Consider the following 22,375-nt stretch of genomic DNA (forward strand, 5'->3'; position numbering starts at 1 on the left):
TGTACTCTTCACATCTATGCGGCTTTTCCTCTGCAGTTTCTGTTGCTGTACCCTTTACACATGGTATGATGCTCCAGCTCTAATAGTAAGAAGTAGTAATATTTAATGTGATATTTTACCCAAATTGCAATTATAAACTTGGCGACGCTCCAAACCGCTATCAGTATTTTCCTTCTAATTTTTACTTGCGCACATAAAAGTAATAAAAACACCAATCTACAGACGGTTTCAAATTTACAATATTTTCTTTTTATTAGCTAAGGAACACCAACATGCAAAAAAAATATATATATAAGCACTAAATACAAATTTCTACAGCACTATCTTTTAAAGACTGTAAAGGACTAAAATGTTTGTGGTTGTTGCCGGAAAGTTAATGAAGAAGAATCTTGCGCTACTAGAACAGAACCGTGGCTTTTTTACCTTGTGTCATGGCTAAAATATTCAAGACAGTTTCCACTTTATCAGATGTCTGGACCTCTGCTTTAGGCTCCTCTCTGCAAAGGAGAGTGAGAGTAATGCTACACAGTGCATGTAAGCAATGTCTGGATTTGTCATCTGCTGTTTACAATAGAATAATGTACTAATGCTACCTGTGGGATAATTATTAGACTGTTGTCCAAACCTGTCACTCAAGTAGCCTTAAAACTATTGCAGATAACCTGGCCAGTTGTTCTTGGGACAAGGAAAGCCATCCAGCCATATGTTGCTAGCCAATTTTCCCCCAAAAGGTTGGCTACACAAATGCCTTCAAGCTAGCCCAAGACATGTGCAAAAGCTCAACACAAGTGTAGATGAGCAGAACTTTAACCCTATGGACAACATTTTACCAGCTAAAGTCAGATGTTGGCTCATCCTCAAAAACAACTGCTGTGCACTGTACAACCCATGGTGGGCATTCATATTTTACAGCAACCCAGCATACCTGATGAAGGGCTTATACCCCTTTCCTTATAAAAATGCTCCAATATTGGTCACAAGACTATTTCCAGCATACTGGAATATATCTAGGCTTAGTGACCTTTTACATGGCCATGGATGAGATGCTTCGCCAGGTTTTTCCAAAATCAAGTTTTTATTATAATCTTGTCAAAATGTAAAGAAGTGTATATACCAGTGGTCTCCAGACTGTGGCCCTTTGCTTGCTTTAATCCGGCCCTTGAGGCAAAATTTTATTCACGGACACCAGTGAAGGCACAATTTCTTTCAATGACACCAACAATGGGGCCCAATGACGGGGCACAATTCCTCCCAATGACACAAACAATGGGGCACAATTCCTCCCAATTACACCAATGATGGGGGATGGTTTACTCCCACTGAAGGTGGGGCATTTTGTAATCTCGAAGGCCACGGTCTGGCCCCCCTAAAGTCTGAAGGACAGTAAACTAGCCCTTTGCTTAGAAGGTTTGTAGACCCCTGGTATATACGTAGTGCAGGTGGGTTGTTGCAGAGGTAAATGGGATTGCTCATCAATATAAAAACCTCCTAGCTACTCTTAAATCTTACATTTAATAACATGGTGGATCTTTACCCTCCAGAGCCCATGAATCTTAACAGGCTAAAGTCCAAAGATGTACTGCTAATTAGATGACTACAGTACAAGTCTGGATTAGGCGGGTGAAGATGTTGGTCCTAGTAAGATCAGGAAGCTATAGTAGGAGTCTACTTAGTTACTATAAAAAGTAATTGGTAACAGGTGAGAAGCTACTATTTAAAATGCTTTAGCCAGTAAAGCAGAAGTCAACTTTTTTGATTAAAGTGGAAAACCCCTTTAAGATTATTCCTGGTAACTGTAGAAAACACAGAACAGTTTGTGGTATGTATGTCCACGGGTGTACATTCCGAAAGCTAGGAATAAGGCAGCAATATGAATGATAAGATCCCGAAACTTGCACAAAGAATAAACGCAAGCCTTTACTACTTGATGGAGCAGCCGAACGCTGCATCTCCGTGTAGGGCCGGAAAGTATCTAACTTAAACAAATTAACTATTCCGAAGCATCCGTCTTGACTGTACGTTACAAAAAAAAATTGCTCAGAATCAAAAAGGTTTTAGTTTCCTAAAGTACAAATGTTTTTTTTTCTTATTATGTTTTTGCACTTCTGTTGTGTAAGATGTTGTCTTGAAGTGGTAATTGTTGCTTGTTTAGAATCTTTGGCCGCAAAAGACAAATGCAACCAATGAATGTGAGAGTTGTGCGTGTGATGCGCCTGCCTCGTCTTCAGCAGGCTCTAGAGGCACAAGGGGACAGCTCTACATGATGTAGACCTTCTCGGCTTGCGAGAAGTTGAAGACCTCTTTGGTTCTGGGACAAATTACTTTGTCATCTTGGCGAATAGAGAGAAGAGACTGGAGAGGAAAAAAAAAAGAAACATGAGTATAAGTCCTGCTGTAAATAAACACTACTCCACAATACATATTTTGAAATGTCTACCAGTACTTAAGTGCCGGTTCACACTGCTGCGCTGTGAATTTGTTCCGTTTTTTTGTCCTGTGTGAGGTGCGACTTTACTGCGAATTTACCGCGATTTTAACGCGAATTTCAGGAGTTGGTCATAGCTGCGATTGATGTTCTAGCCAATGGAATCATAATGGAAAAAAAAAAAAAAGGTGCTAACTTCCTGTGTATTTCCTGTTTTTTGTGGAGAGTAGTGTGGTGGAATTCGCACATATCTGAACCAACAATGCGATTCCAGAACGATTTACACTGATGTCTATGGAGGCTAAATTCGCAACGCAACACTGTAAACTCGCACAAGACCCTTTTTTTAATAGCATCGCATTCGTAGGGGAATCGCAACGCATGTATGTGAACGACGGTCATTGAAAACAATGACTTTATGGATGACATGCGAATTTAGAATGTTTTTGACGCATCACATTCGTTATGAACTTGCATCAGTGTGAACCGGAACTTAATCAAAAGCCTAGGCCAAGTTAAAAGTAACCTGATTCAATTTTAAACTTTTTAAATCTAAATGTTGTACTAATGAACAAACACCACAAGATGCCTGTATTAGAAAACCGTTTCTGCAAACCTCTCTTTGATTTATGTTTACTTTATTATTGGTGCCTAAATACCTTACCTTAACATCATAGCTAAGCTCCACCAACTGCTATTCCACTGTCTAATGACAGTGCCTTTAGTGGTCTCTGCGACATTCCCACTTGAAATGTTAGTTTAAAGGCTAGGTGCAGCCACATGATCACGTCAACAAAAGATGTTTTGAATTAATATGATTCATAACAGATTTGCTTCCTTAGCCAGTAAGCTGTGATTGGCCCACAGCTATCACATGGTACTTGGGCCAATCACAGCACCCCGTACCATGTGATTAGCTGTAGCTAAGGCATGTGCAAACACAAGTGTTTTCTGGATCTTGAGCAGAAATTTATATCTATGGCCAACATTTTTCCAACTCTAGTCAGATGTTGGCTTACCCTCAAAAACAACTGCTGTGCACTGTACAACCTATGGCAGGACTTGGACTCTTTGCCCAACTTTTTACTAGCTATAATCAGATGCTTATTCTCAAAAACAACTGCTGTGCATTGTACATGATGATGCTGAGGGACAGTCAACAAGGCAGGGTGTAGGTGACAAGAGGAGAGCGCCGGCTGCTGGAGGATCAGGCAAGTAAAACTGCTTTTTCCGGTACCCTACACATAAACAAGTATTTAACCCTTGCAGTGGGGGCGCAACCCCACTCCACGGGAGGGTATTTGTTTTTATTCTGGAGATAGGCTTTAAAATGGAGTAAGGTTTACTCAAAATCCATAGTTGAAATATATACTTTACCTGCCAGCAGATTTTTATTTTTATTTTGTACAGCCAATTTTATGATTGACGTGTGAAAAGTCCATTGAGAGTGCCAGACTAGAATCCAACACTTTTTAATGAAGATAATCAATCATTAAAAGATTTTGGACTCCCAGTTTTCTAGTCTGGCGCTCTAATTGGATTTTTCAGGTTCAGGGGTATCCTGTTTGTGCTGAGTGCAGCCTCACTGGAGCCACCGTGCCCCATAGGAATTTGATTTCCTCTATTCATTCATTATCAGGTGCTGAGTCCAATCCAGGTCTCAGACACATTCACTACAGTTTTATGATGGACAGCCAGAAAGATCATTATTAGGCCCTTTTCACAGGGAGCGGACTCTGGCAGCGCATCCGCCTGCTCAGCGGGGGATCTCTCTGCTGATCTCCGCTGAGCAGGCGGATGACAGGTCCGTGTCCAGTCTGCTGATGCGGAGCGGACACGGTCACAGCTCGCTGTTCTCTATGGGGCAGTCAGATTTAAACAGACCGCCTGTCAGTTTCCATCCGACTGTCATCTCTGTTTTTAGCAGACAGGATCGGATGATAGCAGATGTCAATGGACACATGTCCCAACATCTGCCGTTCCATAGAGAGCAATGGAGGATCCGATCGGGTCTGTCTGAAAAACTGACAGGCGTACCTGATCGGTCCGTCAGTGTGAAAGGGGCCTTTCTCTGGTACAGCTTTACTACTTCCCAGATTCTCATGTCTTCTAATTGGACAGAGGCAATGATGTTGATTAATATTCCAATGAGCAAGTTGAAGGTGGAGAAGTGACATAGGATGCTGCACTGATGAACCAAGAAATAAGTGTACCACTTGCCTGGCATGCCTGGTGCGTCAGATCACCAGATTACCAACATAAAATTACAAAGCCCTTCTAAGGTACAATAATCAGCATATAAAGGATGTATTTCAATATATGTTTTAACTGTTTGCCTGGAGTTCTGATTCAAATAGCAAATAAAGCAATAAAGGCAGAGGAGACGGTAAAGGAGGTGGACACAGTCTTCAAACAATAAAGCTCTTAGTGTATTTTGGGAGCACGACCTATAAGGCTAATCTAATGCTTTGTGCTCCCCTGCTGTCTATTACCATGGAAATGCAGAAAAGGAACATTGTATAAAAGCACCGGACCAAACCCATTCCCAACCAAAATTATTCACAGGAGCCACCTCTTTCTTTACAGCATATCGTCTCCTCAAGTTCTACAGGTTCTCTTTAAAGGATACCTAACACCAAGAAAAAGAAATGTGATATATTGCAGTATACCAGTCCTTAACCACTTCAGCTCTAGAGGGTTCTACCCCTCTTCATGACCAGGCCATTTTCTGCGATACGGCACTGCGTTACTTTAACTGACAATAGCGCACTCCTCTGACACTGTACTCAAAAAGAAAAAAGTATGTCATTTTTTTCACAAATAGAGCTTTCTTTTGGTGGTATTTGTTCATCTCTGTGGTTTTTATTTGTTGTGCTATAAACAAAAAAGACAATTTAAGAAAAAAAAAAAAAAAACAATATTTTTTTACTTTCTGCTATAAAATATATCCAATAAAAAAATTGAAAAAAAATTGAATATCTTCATCAATTTAGGCCAATATGCATTCTGCTACATATTTTTTGGTAAAAAAATTAAAGCTATGCTTACCAGTAACGTCTTTTCCAGTAGTCTTTCACGACAGCCACAATGAGAGACCTTGGCTACTCCCCTTCCTAGGAAACACTGCGCCAGCCCATAAAATTCCACTTCCCCCTGCCGGACTTCAGTTTTTTTTTTTAAGAGTACCTCCGGCCAGCTGGGGAGATACAAGAACACATTAATAACATACCATCACATATTACTACCATACCTGTGTTGAGGTCTTCCTCAAGACCCCCCATAAATTCAGGTGGGTAACTAGTGCTGTCCTGAAAGACTACTGGAAAAGATGTTACCGGTAAGCGTAACTTTAATTTTCCCTCCCTGTCTTTCAGGACAGCCACAATGAGAGGATAGGCGAGCACTTACCACTTAGGGTGAGACTACGGCTTGCAAAATCTTTCGCCCAAAGGCTTGCTCATTTGACGACACCAGGTACACCCTATAATGTTTTACAAAGGTGGCGAAACTGGACCACGTCGCTGCTTTGCAAATTTGCTCTGGTTGTCGCTCCAGCCCTTTCCGCTTGCGAAGCCGCCATAGCCCTAGTAGTGTGCTTTTATACCAACAGGAACTTCTTTCCCTGGTAACGTATAGGCCTGGCCAATGGTTACCCTGAGCCACCTGGCAATAGTGTTTCGAGACGCTTTATACCCTTTCCTTGCCCCAGAAAACAAAATAAACAAAAGAATCTTCCTTACTGCTTTCGTCAGTTCTAAGTACTGCAGGATACATCCCCTTACATCTAAATTGTGAAATTTAAACTCCCTTTCTCCTGAGGGATTAGGGCAAAAAGTGAGTAGAACTATCTCCTGGCTTCTATAAAACTTGGAAGCCACTTTAGGTAAGAATGCCGGATCCATTTTGAAAACTACTGATCCAAAAATACAACACAAAAAGGGGGTCTGACTGATAAAGCCTCTATTTCGATGACCCTCCTGGCAGTTGTCACTGCAACCAAAAATATTGTCATGAAAGTAAGATCCTTGAAAAATTTTCTAAAGGTTCAAATGGTGGCTCCGTTAGGCCCTGTAAGACCAAACATAGGTCCCACTTGGGGAAGGGTGGGCCTTGAACTGGTCTCTGCCTTCCTGGTGCTCTGAAAAATCTGACCACCCAAGGGTTCGCGGCCAGAGGCTTTTCCAAATATGAACTAAGTGCTGATACCTAACTCTTTAGGGTACTCATGGCTAACCCTTTATTTGCCCTGCACTGCAAAAACTCCAAAACTGCTATGGAGCTCTGCACCTCAAAGGAGTTTCCTGCGCACCAGTCATTAAAGCGTACCCAGACCTTTTTGAAGATCAAGCACATCTCCTTCTTTCTGCTATTGAGGAGAGTGGATATCAGCCTTTCTGAAAATCCCTTGGTTTTTAATAACCCTTCCTCTATAGCCAGGCCGCTAGGTTCCATCGATGTATCTGGGAACAAATGTGCTGAGATGGAATCAAGCTGGACTTTTCCAGGTTCAGCAGCCACCCTAGACCTGTCAGGATTTTCTTTGTCAGTTCCAGATTTCTGGTTAACTGTTCCGTAGATGCTGCATTGAGGAACAGGTCGTCCAGATATGCAATTACTGAGACTCCTTTGAGTCGCAGAAAGGCCATGGCTTCTGGCATGACCTTTGTGAAGATTGGGGGTGACAAGGATAGGCCGAATGGAAGTGCCTGAAACTGTAGATGGATTGTTTCTCCTTCTATGTTCACCGCTAGACGGAGAAACTTCTGAAAAGCTTCTGCGATAGGGATGTAGAGGTAGGTGTCCTTGAGGTCTAGCGACGCCATGTAGCAATTCTGGGGTAGCAAGGCTCTGACCATAAAGATCGATTCCATACGGAACCTCTTGTGGGATACAGACTGGTTCAGGAGATTTAGGTTCAGGATCAGTCTGTATTTTCCTGAGGTGTTTTGCACCATAAATATGTGTGAGTAAAAACCCCCACCTTCCTCCCCCTTTGGAACTCTGCGTACTATGTTTTGTTCCTCCAATTCTTTTAACGCCCCCAGTAGGGCCTCTGCCTTCTCCGCACACCTGGGAAGGTGTGTGACAAGGAGTCTTCGTGGGGGTGTAAATTCCAGGCGGTACCCTCTCCTTATGATCCCCAAGATAAATTGACTGGAGGAGACCACTGTGGGAGGAAGGCCCCCCAGTCTTCCTCCCATCATGTTTGGAACATCATTGGCTTTTTCGGGGCTGTTCAGGAGGACAAAAAATCGCGCCTCCTCTGCCCTTGCCCCTTTGGCCCCAAGTTTTGTTTTCCCCCTCAGGCTTGGGGGCCCTCCTTCGTTTCTGTGGACGAAACCCTTTCTTTGTCTGAACTGGTGGTTTGCTTTTAACCGGGAAGGATTTCTTTTTGTCCAAGGTGCGGTCTAACACAGCTTCTAGACCTGGGCCGAAAAGTAAATCTCCCATCAATGGGATCCCGCACAGTTTAACTTTAGAGGCACTATCACCCCGCCACGTTTTTAGCCACAGGGCTCTTCTGACCGAGTTGGCTAGTGCTGCAGTTCTGGCAGACATGCGGACAGACTCTGCGGACGCATCCGCTATATATGCCACTCCTCGCAGAATAGTAGGAAAAGATGACAATATAGTTTCCTTGGTGGTTCCTGCTTCAATATGAGCCTAAATTTGGGAAAGCCAATGCTCCAGGTTACGGGCCACTACTGTGACAGTCAGTTCTGGTTTCAGATTTCCTATGGTTGATTCCCAGGTTTTCTTTAGGAGAGCTCCCATATCCTCAAAGGCCAGATCTGTATTTCTGGTGACCTGGAAGAAGGCAGCATCCAGTTTGGGGTTTTTATTCCAGATGTAGGATGGATCTTCTGAAAACGGGAACTTTCTTTTCAAAGATCTAGAGAAAAAAGGTTTCCGTTCAGAATCCTGCCACTCTTTCTTTACCGTTTCTACCAGGACATCATGGACTGAGAAAACTTTCTTTTTCAGTTCCCCAATGCCCCTGTACATCTGGTTGTGGAGTGTCAGGGGTTTCTTATCCACCTGAATTCCAAGGGTGGTGTAAATTGCCCCCAAGAGGTCCTCTACCTCTTCCAGGGAAAGCTGAAATCTTGAGGGTTTCCTGGAATCCCAGTCCTGGTCCTCTCCCTCTGATTCCTCCTGGGAACCAGAGGTGGCACTATCCGGCTCTTCCCTAGACTCCTCTCTGGAGGTCTCATTAGCTCCATCTGTAGCAGTGGCGGCCGGTTGGGAAGGTGCAGAGCCCTGTGCTTGTGGAGGGGTTGTAATTTGGGGAGCCGGGGAGGGATTAGTAGGAAGCTGAAACCTTTCAAACAAGGATGTAAGAACAAATAAATAACATCACCTTTCACCCCTAGTCATACAGGTTACAACCCTTGGGAGTGCTGCAGGCCTTTTAAAAAGAGGTAAGGACCTGAGCCTCCCCCCACCTCTGATCACCCAGAGGGCCCCCCCCCACTACAAGGAACCATGCATGGAGGGGGGAAATCCTAGATAAAGAGGACCTCTCCCCAGGGTACCCTTACCTTTGGATGGCTGGAGCTAGCATCGCTGTGCGCTGTCTGGGCATCCGCTTCATACATGGCCGCAGCTGCTGTGGAGTCTCACGCTGCCTGTGCCGCATTCCCGACTCCTCTTTAGACTGCGCCTGGCCCACTATCAGCACCGTGACCCGGAACCGGAAGTCGCGGTTCAAAGGGAAACATCTGCCCTCTGCAGAAAATGACGTCGCCGTCACTCAGCCCACCTGGTTCCAATGCGGTCTGCACCCGTGTACAGGGAGAGCGGAGCTGCCTCCCTGCTGCATTCCTGTAAATGCGATGGTGGGCCCCGGATCTTCCGCCCGCACTCGGTGAAGATGGGGTTGCGAACTGTGCGGTCAGGTATGTACCTCCCCTACAGGGCTTCAAAGCCACAGTCTCCCTGACTGTCTGGCCAGGTTCCTAACATTGTCTCCCCACCGGCGGAAACACAAACAACTGAAGTCCGGCAGGGGGAAGTGGAATTTTATGTGCTGGCACAGTGTTTTCTAGGAAGGGGAGGAGCCAAGGGTCTCTCATTGTTGCTGTCCTGAAAGACGGGGATGGAAAATCCCAATAAGCGTATATTGATTGGTTTGTGCAAAAGTTACTGCATTTACAAACTATGGGATATTTTTATTGTTTACTAGTACTGGCGTCGATCTGCAACTTATAGCGGGACTGCAATATTGCAACAGACAGTCGGATATTGACACTTTTTGGGAACCAGTGACACTAATACAGTGATCAGTGTGAAAAAAATGCACTGTCACTGTACTAATGACACTGGCTGGGAAGGGTTTGAACATCAGGGGGAATCAAAGGGTTAACTGTGTGCTTAGCCTGTGTTTAACTGTACAGTGGGGGAGGTGCTTTTACTAGGGGAAGGCATGGCTCCATGTCCCTGCTTTGCAGAGACACAGGATCTATGCCTTCTGTACTGGCAGAATGGCGACCTGACGTTCTGCTTCTGTGGCTAATGATTGGTGGGTGCCGGTGGACATCGAGCCCATGGTACCCACAGATCAGCTCCCACTGTGAGCGGGCCACCAGCAGCGAGCGTGCGCAGCCCAGACCCAGGAGTGGCCAGCAAACTCACATGACCTAAACTCCATAGAGAATCTGTGGGGTATTGTCAAGAGGAAGATGAGACACCAGACCCAACAATGAAGATGAGCTGAAAGCCTCTATCAAAGAAACCTGGGTTTCCATAACACCTGCGCAGTGCCACAGGCTGATCGCCTCCATGCCACACCACATTGAAGCAATCATTTATGCAAAAGGAGCCCCGACCAAGTATTGAGTGCATACTATACTGTACATGGACATACTTTTCAGTAAGCCAACATTTATGTATTAAAAATCCTTTTTTTAAATTGGTCTTATGTAATATTCTAATTGTCTGAGACACTGAGTTTTGGGTTTTCATTAGCTGTAAGCCATAATCATCAAAATTAAAATAAATAAATGCTTGAAATATATCACTCTGTGTGTAACGCATCTATATAAAATATATGAGTTTCACTTTTTCAATTGAATTACTGAAATAAATTAACTTTGTGATGATATTCTAATTTTATGAGATGCATCTGTATATGCAAAGCTGCTTGCTTTGCCTGCTAGGGTGCACAAAGCACCACACTGTTCCACTACCATGTTCACACCAAAAGACCATACAATACTCACATTGTACCCATACACATATCCATTAGGTAGCATCATAGGAGGGTTGTTTTCATTCATGACATCTCCTGAAATCTTGCACACCAGTCTGGAGTTGGCACAGTGTGCCATTGGAAGAGGCTGAGCTAGCTTGTTCAGGGACTTGCTGCACACTGGACAGTCTGGGTTCTTAGAAGTCCCATCTTCTTTGTAGCACTGACTGTTAGGAATGTGGTCAAGGATAAATGTCATTCACAACACAAAACAAACACAATACAGTTATAACCCCTTTAAAGTGGTTATAAAGGCAACATTTTTTTTCCCACTACTTTTTTTGCCCCACTCCTGCTGCTGTCGGTCAAATCCTGTGAGGAGGGAGATTGAAGGGGTATGGCCAAGCCAAGCTGTGTGTGTCTATGGATGCATACAGCCTGGCTACGGAGCGTGCCTGCACATGGTTTACTGAGGGGGCACTTGGAGGAAAAAGAAGCACAGAGCAGCGTTGGGGGACCACCAAAAAAGTAGTACGGGATTGCTCTGTGCAATACCATAACATAATTTTTATTTTGAACACTTCCCGCCCAAGGATGTCATATGACGTCTTTGAATACCAGTGGGAATATCTCAATGATGCCTGCAGCTTACAGGCATCATTCAGATATCTCTGTTTTCAGCCGGCGATTCTGTGCACCATAAGAGCAATCATAGCGGCAGTTCCACCACCTGATCGTTCTTACAGGCGACAGGAGGGGACATCCCCCCCCTTCCGCCACCATCTGGATGACGGCCATTCTGCTGAAAGAATCGTCCGCCGCCGGATGACGACCATAGAGATTTCCAGTGACCAGATGGTCACCAGTCATCTTTATGACCGCCGGAGGCCCAGGCGCGATGTTATGACGCGGATGTAAACAAAGCCGCGATCGCGGCTGGCAAGCATGAGAACGTGGATTTTTTTTCCTGATCTCATGCTTTCCAGCCTGGAGGAGAGCTGTGGGGTATTATTGACCCCGCATATCTCCATAAAGAGGACCTGTCACGAACGATTACTATTACAAGGGATGTTTACATTCCTTGTAATAGGAATAAAAGTGATCAAAAAAATGTAAAAGAAAGTGTAAAAATAAAAAAGAAAAATAAAGTAAAATAATAAAGAAAAAATTTTTAAAACGCCCCTGTCCGCTCAGAAGCGAACGCATGAGCAAGTCCCACCCACATATGTAAACGCTGTTCAAACCACACATGTGAGGTATCACCGTGTGCGTTAGAGCACAAGCAACAGTTCTAGCACTAGATGTCTTCTGTAACTCTAAACATGTAACCTGTAAAAAATTTTAAAGCGTCGCCTATGGAGATTTTTAAGTACCGGAGTTTGGCGTCATTCCATGAGTGTGCGCAATTTGAAAGCATGACATGTTGGGTATCTATTTACTCGGGGTAACATCATCTTTCACATCATACAAAAAATTGGGCTAACTTTACTGTTTTGTTATTTTTTAAATCATGAAAAAAGGCGTTTGAAAAATTGTTGCGCAAATACCATGCAAGATAAAAATTTGCAATGACCGCCATTTTATTCCCTAGGGTGTCTGCTAAAAAACATATATAATGTTTGGGGGTTCTGAGTAATTTTCTAGCAAAAAAAAGATGATTTTCACATGTAGGAGAGGAGTGCCAGAATAGGCCCGTTATGGAAGTGGTTAATAAAAAAAAAAAAAAATGTGACTTTAATATCACGGTAAAGAGCGCATATTATGTACTTTCTTCCAGCCATATAATAAACCTATTTTCAGATTTTGGATAGGGTGGTGAAGGGTTTGAACCACTATCATATTCTTAGTGCTGTGTGCGTCTCTGCTGGGTTGATTCACGTCCTGATGACCAATCTAAATCAATATCAGAATCCTTGTTTACCACCATGGGACCCGTCAACTGACCAAGCTGGTCCAAACAAACTGTTTACTTCACTAATAGATGCAGGGGCTGCATGGGCTGTATGAACTGTATATACATACATATATACAGTGTTCTGGCAGCAGGATGGGAGCTTCCCACTGGGCTTACACTGGACATTTATAGTTCATTTCAGGCAATTTCAACCAGCTTTTCATTTAAAAAAAAATAACAAGAACTAATCTACCACCATTCAATGGTAGGTACTACCAACAGAAACCTGCTGGCGGTGGGTTGTCTTGATTTGTTTAGATATTTCTGCAAATAAAAGCTGCTTGCTGTTGCTTGAAAACTGCTGCGGTATAAAGCCAGAAATAGGGAACAGCAAAGTATAACCTGATTATGTGACAAAGGTGCAAAGGAGCCAAAAAGCCCTGCATTAAACAATTGCAAAATACAGTACAGCATTTTCTATACATGTCATTACTTCCATCACAAATACAAACAAAGGCTTTATCCTTCATTTAAATCACTGGGTGGAAGCACATCGTGTTTTACATTCAAAACTGTGTTTATTGTCATCATTTTGAGTCAATCCTTAATTTGGAACACGTCTCAATCTGAGGCTTTTTTTTTCCAGGCTGGTGAGATATTCGGGGATTTTTCAGGTCAGCAATTAGTTCAAACTGTTCTGTGAGATATTTTAGCTGAACTGCAGAGAAAATGTGCACATCGGATATCATAATGTATGCTGCCTCCCAAATGCTTTAGTTTTCATCCGTGAAATATAAAATAGGGCAGATCTAGGTGATGTCTGTGACAAGAACGTGAAGCCTGGGTGAAAAATGTGTGAGAAGTCTTGTGGCAGAACTTAAAGGCTACCCAAGGTTTGGCTTTTGCCAGAGGTTCAAAGTGTTCCCATATTGTCAAAAGTATTGGGACGTGCCTTTACATGAACGGCATACCAGTCTTAGTCCGTAGGGTTCAATATTGAGCTGGCCCACCCTTTAACTCTCCTGGGAAGGATGTCCAACAAGGTTTAGGAGGGTGTCTATGGGAATGTTTGATCATTCTTCCAGAAGAGCATTTGTGAGGTCAGGCACTGATGTGGACGAGAAGGCCTGGCTCGCAGTCTCCGCTCTAATTCATCCCAAAGGTGTTCTATCGGGTTGAGGTCAGGCAAGTCAAGTTCCTCCACCCCAAACTAGCTTATTTATGTCTTTATGGACCTTGTTTTTTGCGCTGGTGCGCAGTCATGTTGGAACAGGAAGGGGCCATCCCCAAACTGTTCCCACAAAGTTGGGAGCATAAAATTGTCCAAAATGTCTTGGTACGCTGACGTCTTAAGATTTCCCTTCACTGGAACTAAGGGGCCAAGCCCAAACCCTGAAAAACTGCCCCACAACATAATTCCCCCCCCAGCGAATGATTTGGACCAGTGCACAAAGCAAGGCCCATCATAAAGACATGGATGAGCGAGAATGGGGTGGAGGAACTTGACACCTCTGGGATGAATTAGAGCGGAGACTGTGAGCCAGGCCTTCTCGTCCACATCAGTGCCTGACTTTAGAAATGCCCTTCTGGAAGAATGTTCAAACATTCCCATAGACACACTCCTAAACCTTGTGGACAGCCTTCCCAGAAGAGTTGAAGCTGCAAAGGGTGGGCCAACTCAATATTGATCCCTATGAACTGGGGTGCCATTAAAGTTCATGGACTTGTAGAGGCAGGCATCCCAATACTTTTGGTAATATAGTGTATATTCAAGAAGTCTTCTGCAAACAACTGAAAACATAGTTGTAATGCATTTATAAGAAATGTCTCTACAGCCAGTCTTGTGTTTGAAACACCTCTGCCTGGCAGCATAACTAGGTCTGGGATCTCCTCTGTACCTACAGCACTACAGCAGGACCCAGACCCACCCCAGCATGACGGCTGGATTACAAAGGATAAGCAGCACATTCATCCCTCTGTTCCCTCTGCTCTGTCCTCCTGTCAGCATATTTACTGCCAGCACAAGGTCATGCAATAGAGCCTGATTGGCTCTTAGTGCTGCCTCTCCCTCCTCCAGTTTAAGTGCTACCGTACAATGGTTATAGGAGGCAAACTGAAGACAGGTCGAGCTACTTATACTAGTTCTTTTATCCTTTTTTATGCATGAATTGATTTTGATTCATATGCCTAGAATTACATTTTTATAGTATTTCTAGCAATCTTTGGGCATCCTCTTTGCTTGACACACCTGTAGTAGTCTTCGTCAAAAGTAATGTAGGAAGACACAAAGATTTTTAAATTGGTTATCAGAAAGAAATGCCCTCCTTCAAGATGACATCATCATTCCAATTGTTATTTTCCTGCTGAACCTAACACCTCACATGAAGACGTTCAAACCACTTCATTATATAGCCAATCTTAAAGGAGAAGTATGGGATAGGCTACATAATGAACAAAATATTACCATAATCATGAATCAGCTGTTCTTTCTTCTCCCCTTTTGTTTTACCAGCAAGGGCACTTATTCTAACATGTAGATTCCTATCACGTCAATTTGCTGTATGGTGGTCACAACTCCAGCAATCCATCCCCTCTTTCTGTCCCTCCTCCACTGGAAGATGTGGCCGTACCTACTGAACGGTAAACAACTGTTGAGTGCCTTCTCACATCCCCATACTGTGCACAGTCTGAGCATGGTCTGAGCACAGTCAGCACAACGCCTCTCCCCTCCTACCTGCTTCTCGCACACAGCTCAGATCAATTCACTTACAGTCTCTATCTGCACACTGTGTAGCTGCCCGCTATGCTGCAGCTCTGACCTGTGAATTTCCCAGATAAAAACAGCTGTGCCACATAGCACTCCAAGAGGGAAGCATTCCTCTGGCAAAGGAAAGAACAAACAGAAGGCGCTTCCAAGTGCAGTAACACAAGACTTGTTTATTGCTCAAGGATAAAAACACTTACTAGAGATAGAAATGGGGGAAGGCTCATCATGGTAAAGGTGGTGTGAAATCCAATAATAGGCAGTACTAAGGGTAGTCCAGTGAACAGCCTGAAGAAACTGATCTCAGCCGACCAGCAGAAGGGGGGGGGGGGGGGGGGGGGCGCAAGGAGAAACCACCAGGAATAACGGCCGTGCTCACTGGACTACCCTTAGGACTGCCTATTGCTGGACTTCACAGCTCCTTTACCATGATGAGCCTTCCCCCATTTTTATCTCTAGTATGTGTGTTTTTATCCTTGGTCAATAAATACGGTAAGTCTTGTTTTTTCAGTGCAGCATAGAATCCAGCTACACAGTGTGCAGATAGAGGCCGTCTGTAAGAGAATTGATCTGAGCTGTGTGCAGTGTGAGAGGAGAAGAAGAGGGAGAGCAGACAGCCCAGAGCCATCATCAAACAGATGAGAAGGAAAGAGGTTGGATCCCGACAAGATTGTCGGCATAACAATCAGACTGTGGCCCCTTCAACAGGTATTTACCTTGATTTTAACAGAAAGGATGCAATTCTCAGAGGGCTGGAAAGACTTTTATGTATTAGTAGCTCACTGGGAAAAGGATGAAGTTAAAAAAAAATAAAACACATACTTCTTTTTTAAGGAGCAGAGGTTCTAATCCTGGAAGAGCATACCCCAACACTATGAGGGGAAGTACTATTATAGTCTATTCAACCTATATTCACTCCCTCTATCTAATCGGTCTTATCTCATTGTCCCTCTATATCTTTTTTCTGTTTTTGTTTTTTTAAAGTTCATTGGTTTTGAAAAAGTAAAGCAATAAATGTAAAACCTAAAACTCTGGAATACAAAATCAAGAAACCTTTCTCCCACATTTCTACTCCCGAAGGTAACTTCTGGTTGACATAATAAGAAGTAACAGCCAACCGGAGGAATCAAAAACTGGAAATCTCACTTCCTTTAAAATATGTACGATTAGCTGAAATATACAGATTGTGCAGAGGTGGTAGGAGATACCACTATAATGTAATAAAAGGATACGGTGTTTTAATAGCAGAGAGGCCTGCCTGAAGAGTTATAGTAAACACTGAATTATTTCCCAGCTGATGTAGTCTATAGTTGTCATATCGAAACTGTTGGATGAGCATGCGCCATCGAGCTGGGTCCAAAAGATCCTGAATGGAGAGGAAACAATTTTGTTAAAGTATGAAAAAGTGACAAGTGATCCTATTTATGTTCTGCATTAAAAGCCTTTCTGAAAATATTCAAAATGCACCTCACCTTCCTTCCTTAAAGTAGGGTTCCACCCAAAAAAAAAAAAAAACTACTTGAAAAATCTTTTAAAAAAAATACAAAAAAAATTGGATATATATATTTTTTTTTACTTACCTCTAAATGCCTGTTGCTAGGGGGTCCCTCGTAGTCTGCCTCTTCCAGTGCCTGGGCTGGTGACATCATTTCCCCATCGGCACAGGAAGGGCTCGGCTCTGCTCCCTCCCTCCTGTCAATCATCTGGGACCCAGTACAGGTCCCAGGTGACTAAGCAGCCTATCACGGCGTGCAGCGCCGCCCGCACATGCGCAGTGGGTGCCAGGCTGTGAAGCCACAGTCCGGCGCCCACAGTTGCAATGCCGGCGCCGCTGAACGGAGGGGGAGACGAGCGGGGCTTCGATCTCCCGCATCGCTGGACCCAGGGACAGGTAAGTGTCCAATTAAAAGTCATCAGCTGCAGTATTTGTAGCTGCTGACTTTTAATTTTTTTTTTTTTGACTGGAACTCCTCTTTAACAACTGGAAAAACAATCACAGGAGACTCATGTGCAGAATCTCTTTAGATTGCAAACACTGACTTTAGGAACTAAACTTGACTTGTTCCTGCACCTTCAACCGCTCGCTATTGATAATTTTATATTGAGAGCAGTCGCACTATTCACTAGGGAGACAGGAAAGGAAAAAAGGGTGGAGGCTGACTTATGTTTCAGACCTATTTGCATAACAGAGCATGTTATTTTTTGGGGCTTCTGAAGTGCCATTGAAGAGGAGTAAAGCTATATATAAAAGGTACCTCCAGATGCCTGCACTAATTTTCTGGGTGCAGTTTACGTGGTTAGGCTGGGTACATTGGTAACCAATGACAAAATGGATGATCACTGCCTGGATCAGATCCATCATTATAACACAAGTCAGTGACAGAACATGTAACAATTGTTTGATTGAGGTTTGATTGATTGTTTGATTACTGACACCAGGCCAAAGCACAGTGTTTTGTATAATGCAAAGTCAATAAGTTCTTTTCATTATTAAATGTTGGTTCTGTCAGTGTCAGTCAGACCATAGATAACCATTGCAGAAGAAACAATTTCTGATCATTTGTTTACTTCTGGAATGTCTTTGGTAACATTAGGTATAAGGCAGGTTATCAGGTTGGATCTATGTAGGTCTCTAGTTTGACCATTCGTACCTTATAAGGTGAAATGTGAGTGTCTGAAGGAAAGGCCAACATCCCCATCACTTGTCGAACTTCATCCAACTGGCTTCCTTCTGCCTGACTAAAATGTTTCCTTGCATGTCTAAAACAGAGGAAGAGTCAGATATTATAATAAATGTAAATGAGAAAATAATATTTTCTTCTAAGCTCAAAATAGTGACACTGGGACCCCCTACCACTAAAGCAATGTTTGAATAGTAGCAAGACCTAAAAGAAACAAGAATTGCTGTCCTGGGATTCCGTATGAAGTAGTGGTGCTTAACAAAAGTGTAATATTATCATGGTGGATGTCACCAAGGACTACAAGACTAACAAAGGAAAATGAAGTATGACACCAACTTATAGCTACTGCAAATTTCTTACAAAGTTTTATTCAATTTGCAGTAGCCATAGGTTGGTGTCATACTCCAATTTTTTTCCTTTGTTAGCCAAGTAGCAAGACCTTCCTCCAGCCACGTATATTCTTTACTTAATCTATCCACTGTTCGTTAAATGCCATTTTATAAAATGGAGGCAATTGTATGAGGAACCTGCAATCCATTAAGCTGTTAAGTGGACACTTAGGTGAACATCAGTGCTGATAAAAGGATGGACTGCATTCATTCTCAATGAAGCCAGCAATTTTGTTGAATCTATCTATACAATTATTCTTTGCACAGCTAAGCATTATACAACTCCACGTGAGTTCTCTACCTCTGCCACCACTCTTTGGCTGCTCCTATTGCAGCCTCTATCATAAAAACAGCCAATCACCAGTTCTATCACATGGGGAGAGTCCATAGCTCTATGTACGGTATGACATTAGTGAGATTTGCAACTGACATGTGGCAGCTTCTCCTGCTCCCAACAGCTGAATGGAGCAGTGGGGGAGCTAAGAGAAGATGAGTACGTGCTCCTCTGCTCCTCTGGAAGCATCCTCTGGATTAAAGTTTAAAGTTGAAGTAAAGGTTTTTTACCTTAGTGCACCCCCACCCCCCACTTACTTGAGCCTGATCTCTATCCAATGATGTGCATGAGAGCTCCATTGGCTCACCACTGTTGTCAATCATAGCCAATGAGGAGGGAGCAGGGAGGGCCGAGCCAGGCTCTGTGTGTCTGGACACAGAGAGCCAGCTCGGGTGCAATCCCTCGCGAATGTCCCCATAGCAAGCAGATTGCTATGGTGGGCACTCGGCAGGGGAAAGGAGCCAGGAGCACTGGTGGGGGAACCGAGAAGAGGAGGATTGGGGCTGCGCTGTAAAAAAAACATTGGATAGAGCAAGTAAGTAACATGTTTGTTAATTAACCACGTAAGGACCGCCCCACGTACATTTACTGCCGTAGGGCGGCCCTTAAGTGCAAAATCATGTACCTGAACGTGATTATTTTTTTTCTGTGATTGGACACAGTGGGAGCCAATCAGTGGGTCTGGCGGAACCCGATGTCCGCCGGAAATTAGACGATCATTCGGAGAGAGGCAGAACGGCGGTCTGCCTATGAAATCAAGGCAGATCGCCGTTCTGCTAGTAAGGAAGAAAAAGATCTTGTGTTTCTGCTAAGTGGGAACACGGATCTCTGTCTTTCTACAGTGTAACCATTCCCCACACAGTTAGAAAGCACTCCCAGGGAACACATTTAACCATTTGATCAACCCTAATGTTAACCCCTTTCCTGCCAGTGTCATTAGTACAGTGACGGTGCATTTTTTTTTTAGCACTGATCACTGCATTGGTGTCACTGGTCCCCAAAAGTGTCAGTTAGGTGTCAACTGCAATGTCGCTGTCCCGCTAAAAATCGTTGATCGCCGCCATTACTAGTAAGAAAAAAAAAAAAAAAGTCCCTAAATCTATCCAATAGTTTGTAGACGCTATAACTTTTGCGCAAACCAATTAATAACTGCTTATTGGGTTTTTCTTTACCAAAAATATGTAGCAGAATACATATTGGCCTAAATTGATGAAGAGATTTGATTTTTACATTTTTTTTTTATTTTCAAAATTGTCGGTCTTTTTATGTTAATAGCACAAAAAAATAAAAACCACAGAAGTGATCAAACACCCCCAAAAGAAAGCTCTATTTGTGGGGAAAAAAAGGACATCAATTTTATTTGGGTACAGCATCGCACGACCGCGCAATTATCAGTAAGCAGTGCAGTATCGCAAAAAATGTAATATGTATGTAAAATATAATTTACATGTCATTTTATAACATATAGTGCACTTTTGATTGTATTGAGTCACTTTTATTTAATTTTGAAGTATTTTCTGTCTATTTGCTGGCCATTAAGAGATGGCTCGAGCCTAACCCACTGTTTTTATACCCTTTACCATTTACACACACAGCGCTACACTATATATATTTTTAGAGGTGAAGAAGATGACAGCATTGGCAATGGAGTGAACCACCTTCACTCCATTGCCACTGCTGCCATCTTAGCTTTAGAGATTTAGACAAAGCACTGCTGAGGAGGGCACACACAGAGGTAAGTGTTCCGTAATGTGCAAGTACATGATGCCATCAGGGAGGGCGCATCAGTAAGTAAAAAAGAAGCTGGTCATTAAACCTACCAACTTCTATTCAAAGCTGAAAAGGGAGTGATGGTGAAGTGATCCTTTAAGTTGATCCCCATTAAATAAAAGTACAGTCCCCACTGCTAGCAATAGGAAAAAAATATTTTTTTCTTTAATTTCTACCTTTAATTTAGGCTGTACAATATAAAAGACGTTCACCCCAGGAAACAGAGATCAGGCTTTTGCTACCCTCCTGTCCATCAAGGTGGATTTTCATATTACTACTACTACTAATTTGTGTTTAGACTGAAGAAACAAAAATCCTGTGCAGAGCAGCAATCACACTGTTTATTAATTATAGCGAACAAGTCGGTAATGGCATCTTTATTTGCGGCAGACTGGGAGGAAAAGAATGGAAATAACAGAAACACACTGAGTGTAATTTGGCACAGCTAGAGGTATCAGACATGGGGGCCCAATGCTGATGAAGTGGCGACCGGTAAACAGCCCCCTCTAATATTCTAATTGAATATGGAAGGCGTAACAACCATATACAGAGAAAGCTATATAGATTAAAGATCAATTAAGAAATTAAATTACAGTCTTCGCTTTTATTTATTTTATACACCGTGGTGTTTTTGTTTTCTTTTTTGGCATATTGCTTTCAAACTTTTAAAGACACTTAGCTGAAGGTAATGAGTCAAAAAAAACTGCAGTTTAGAAAAATTAGAACTTAGACAATAATATGATAAAGAGGAACAATAGATGAATGTTGAAGGTTACTTCTCCCACCACCTAGAACTTAAAGTGGATGTAAACACTCACATATACCCAGTGAAGTGAACAGCCTCAGATGATACACAGAGATAAAACCATACATAAGGTTTACATGTATATCTGCTGTCTTTCCCTTTCTACACTCTTTGTAAAGTGCAGCTCGTGTTAGAAATCCTTGTTCCTGTTTCAGCAGTGGGTGTGGATTCTGGGTTTACACTGTGTGAGAGCTGATTGGAGGAAAGGCACATAGACAGAGGAATGAAGGAATATGCAGAACTGTACTGTGACTAGACAAGCTCTCTGCTTATCTACCTGTAAGCTCCCTCAACGACGCAAATATCCAGCTGCTATCTCCTGTTTTGGAGAACTTGTCAGAAGTGACTCTGCTGATAACAGAGGAATGGAGCAGCAGAAAGACATGGCATTTAGAGCTTTGAAGAGAGATAAGTAAACACTACAGATGTACACTATATTACCAAAAGTATTGGGACGCCTTCCTTTACACCCACATTAACTTTAATGGCATCCCAGCCTTAAGCCTTGTACACACGGTCAGATTAATGGACGAACTTTCGTCAGTTTTTTGTTTGATGCTAGTCTCAAATCGAATATGTAGACTGATCAATTGTTTGCACAGAACTTGCCTTCATCCCCTCTCCCCCATCCCTACCATTTGTACTATCTCCTACTCTGTCCACTTTTAGGCGATCCCTGAAAACTCATCTCTTTAGGAAAGCCTATTCTTCCTTCAGCGAACAACTGAATATTTTATTTCTCCCATCAGCTCATCCCCCACAGTTATCGCCTTTTGTTCCACTTGCCCCTCCTTATTAAACTGTAAGCTCTCAAGAGCAGGGTCCTCCTAACCCTCTTATATTATTTTACTCTCTCCCTTTACTGTATATTGTAAAGTGCTGTGCAAACTGTTGGCGCTATATAAAACCTGTATAATAATGATATTAAAAAAGACCAAAAGGAATTTTCAGGAGTCTGGAGAAGGTGGTGCCGCACTCATCTTTTACTTTTATAATTTTTGCATTCCATTTTCACTGAAGGTAGCTTCTACCTAAGCATTTTAAAGTGATGTTAAAGGCAGGTTTTCTTCTAAACAAACATTTTACACTTTCCTGAACTGTGCAGTGGTTTTGTACAGAGCA

General features: G+C 42.9%; 1 protein-coding gene across 1 annotated transcript in view; it reads right to left on the bottom strand.

Annotated features, from left to right (window-relative positions):
• Positions 1-226: 226 nt before the first annotated feature.
• Positions 227-22,375, bottom strand: part of MAEA (macrophage erythroblast attacher, E3 ubiquitin ligase) — a 142,695-nt gene continuing 120,546 nt past the window's right edge. Inside the window, exons 6-9 of the mRNA XM_073610940.1 lie at positions 17,926-18,034; positions 16,507-16,640; positions 10,648-10,843; positions 227-2,352 (exon numbers count right to left, since the gene is read on the bottom strand). Coding sequence (XP_073467041.1) covers positions 2,257-2,352; positions 10,648-10,843; positions 16,507-16,640; positions 17,926-18,034 — 535 coding nt within the window. The 3' untranslated portion in view covers positions 227-2,256. The remainder of the gene's footprint in view (positions 2,353-10,647; positions 10,844-16,506; positions 16,641-17,925; positions 18,035-22,375) is intronic.

Source organism: Aquarana catesbeiana, linkage group LG01 (assembly GCF_042186555.1).
Source record: "Aquarana catesbeiana isolate 2022-GZ linkage group LG01, ASM4218655v1, whole genome shotgun sequence".
NCBI lineage: Eukaryota > Metazoa > Chordata > Amphibia > Anura > Ranidae > Aquarana > Aquarana catesbeiana.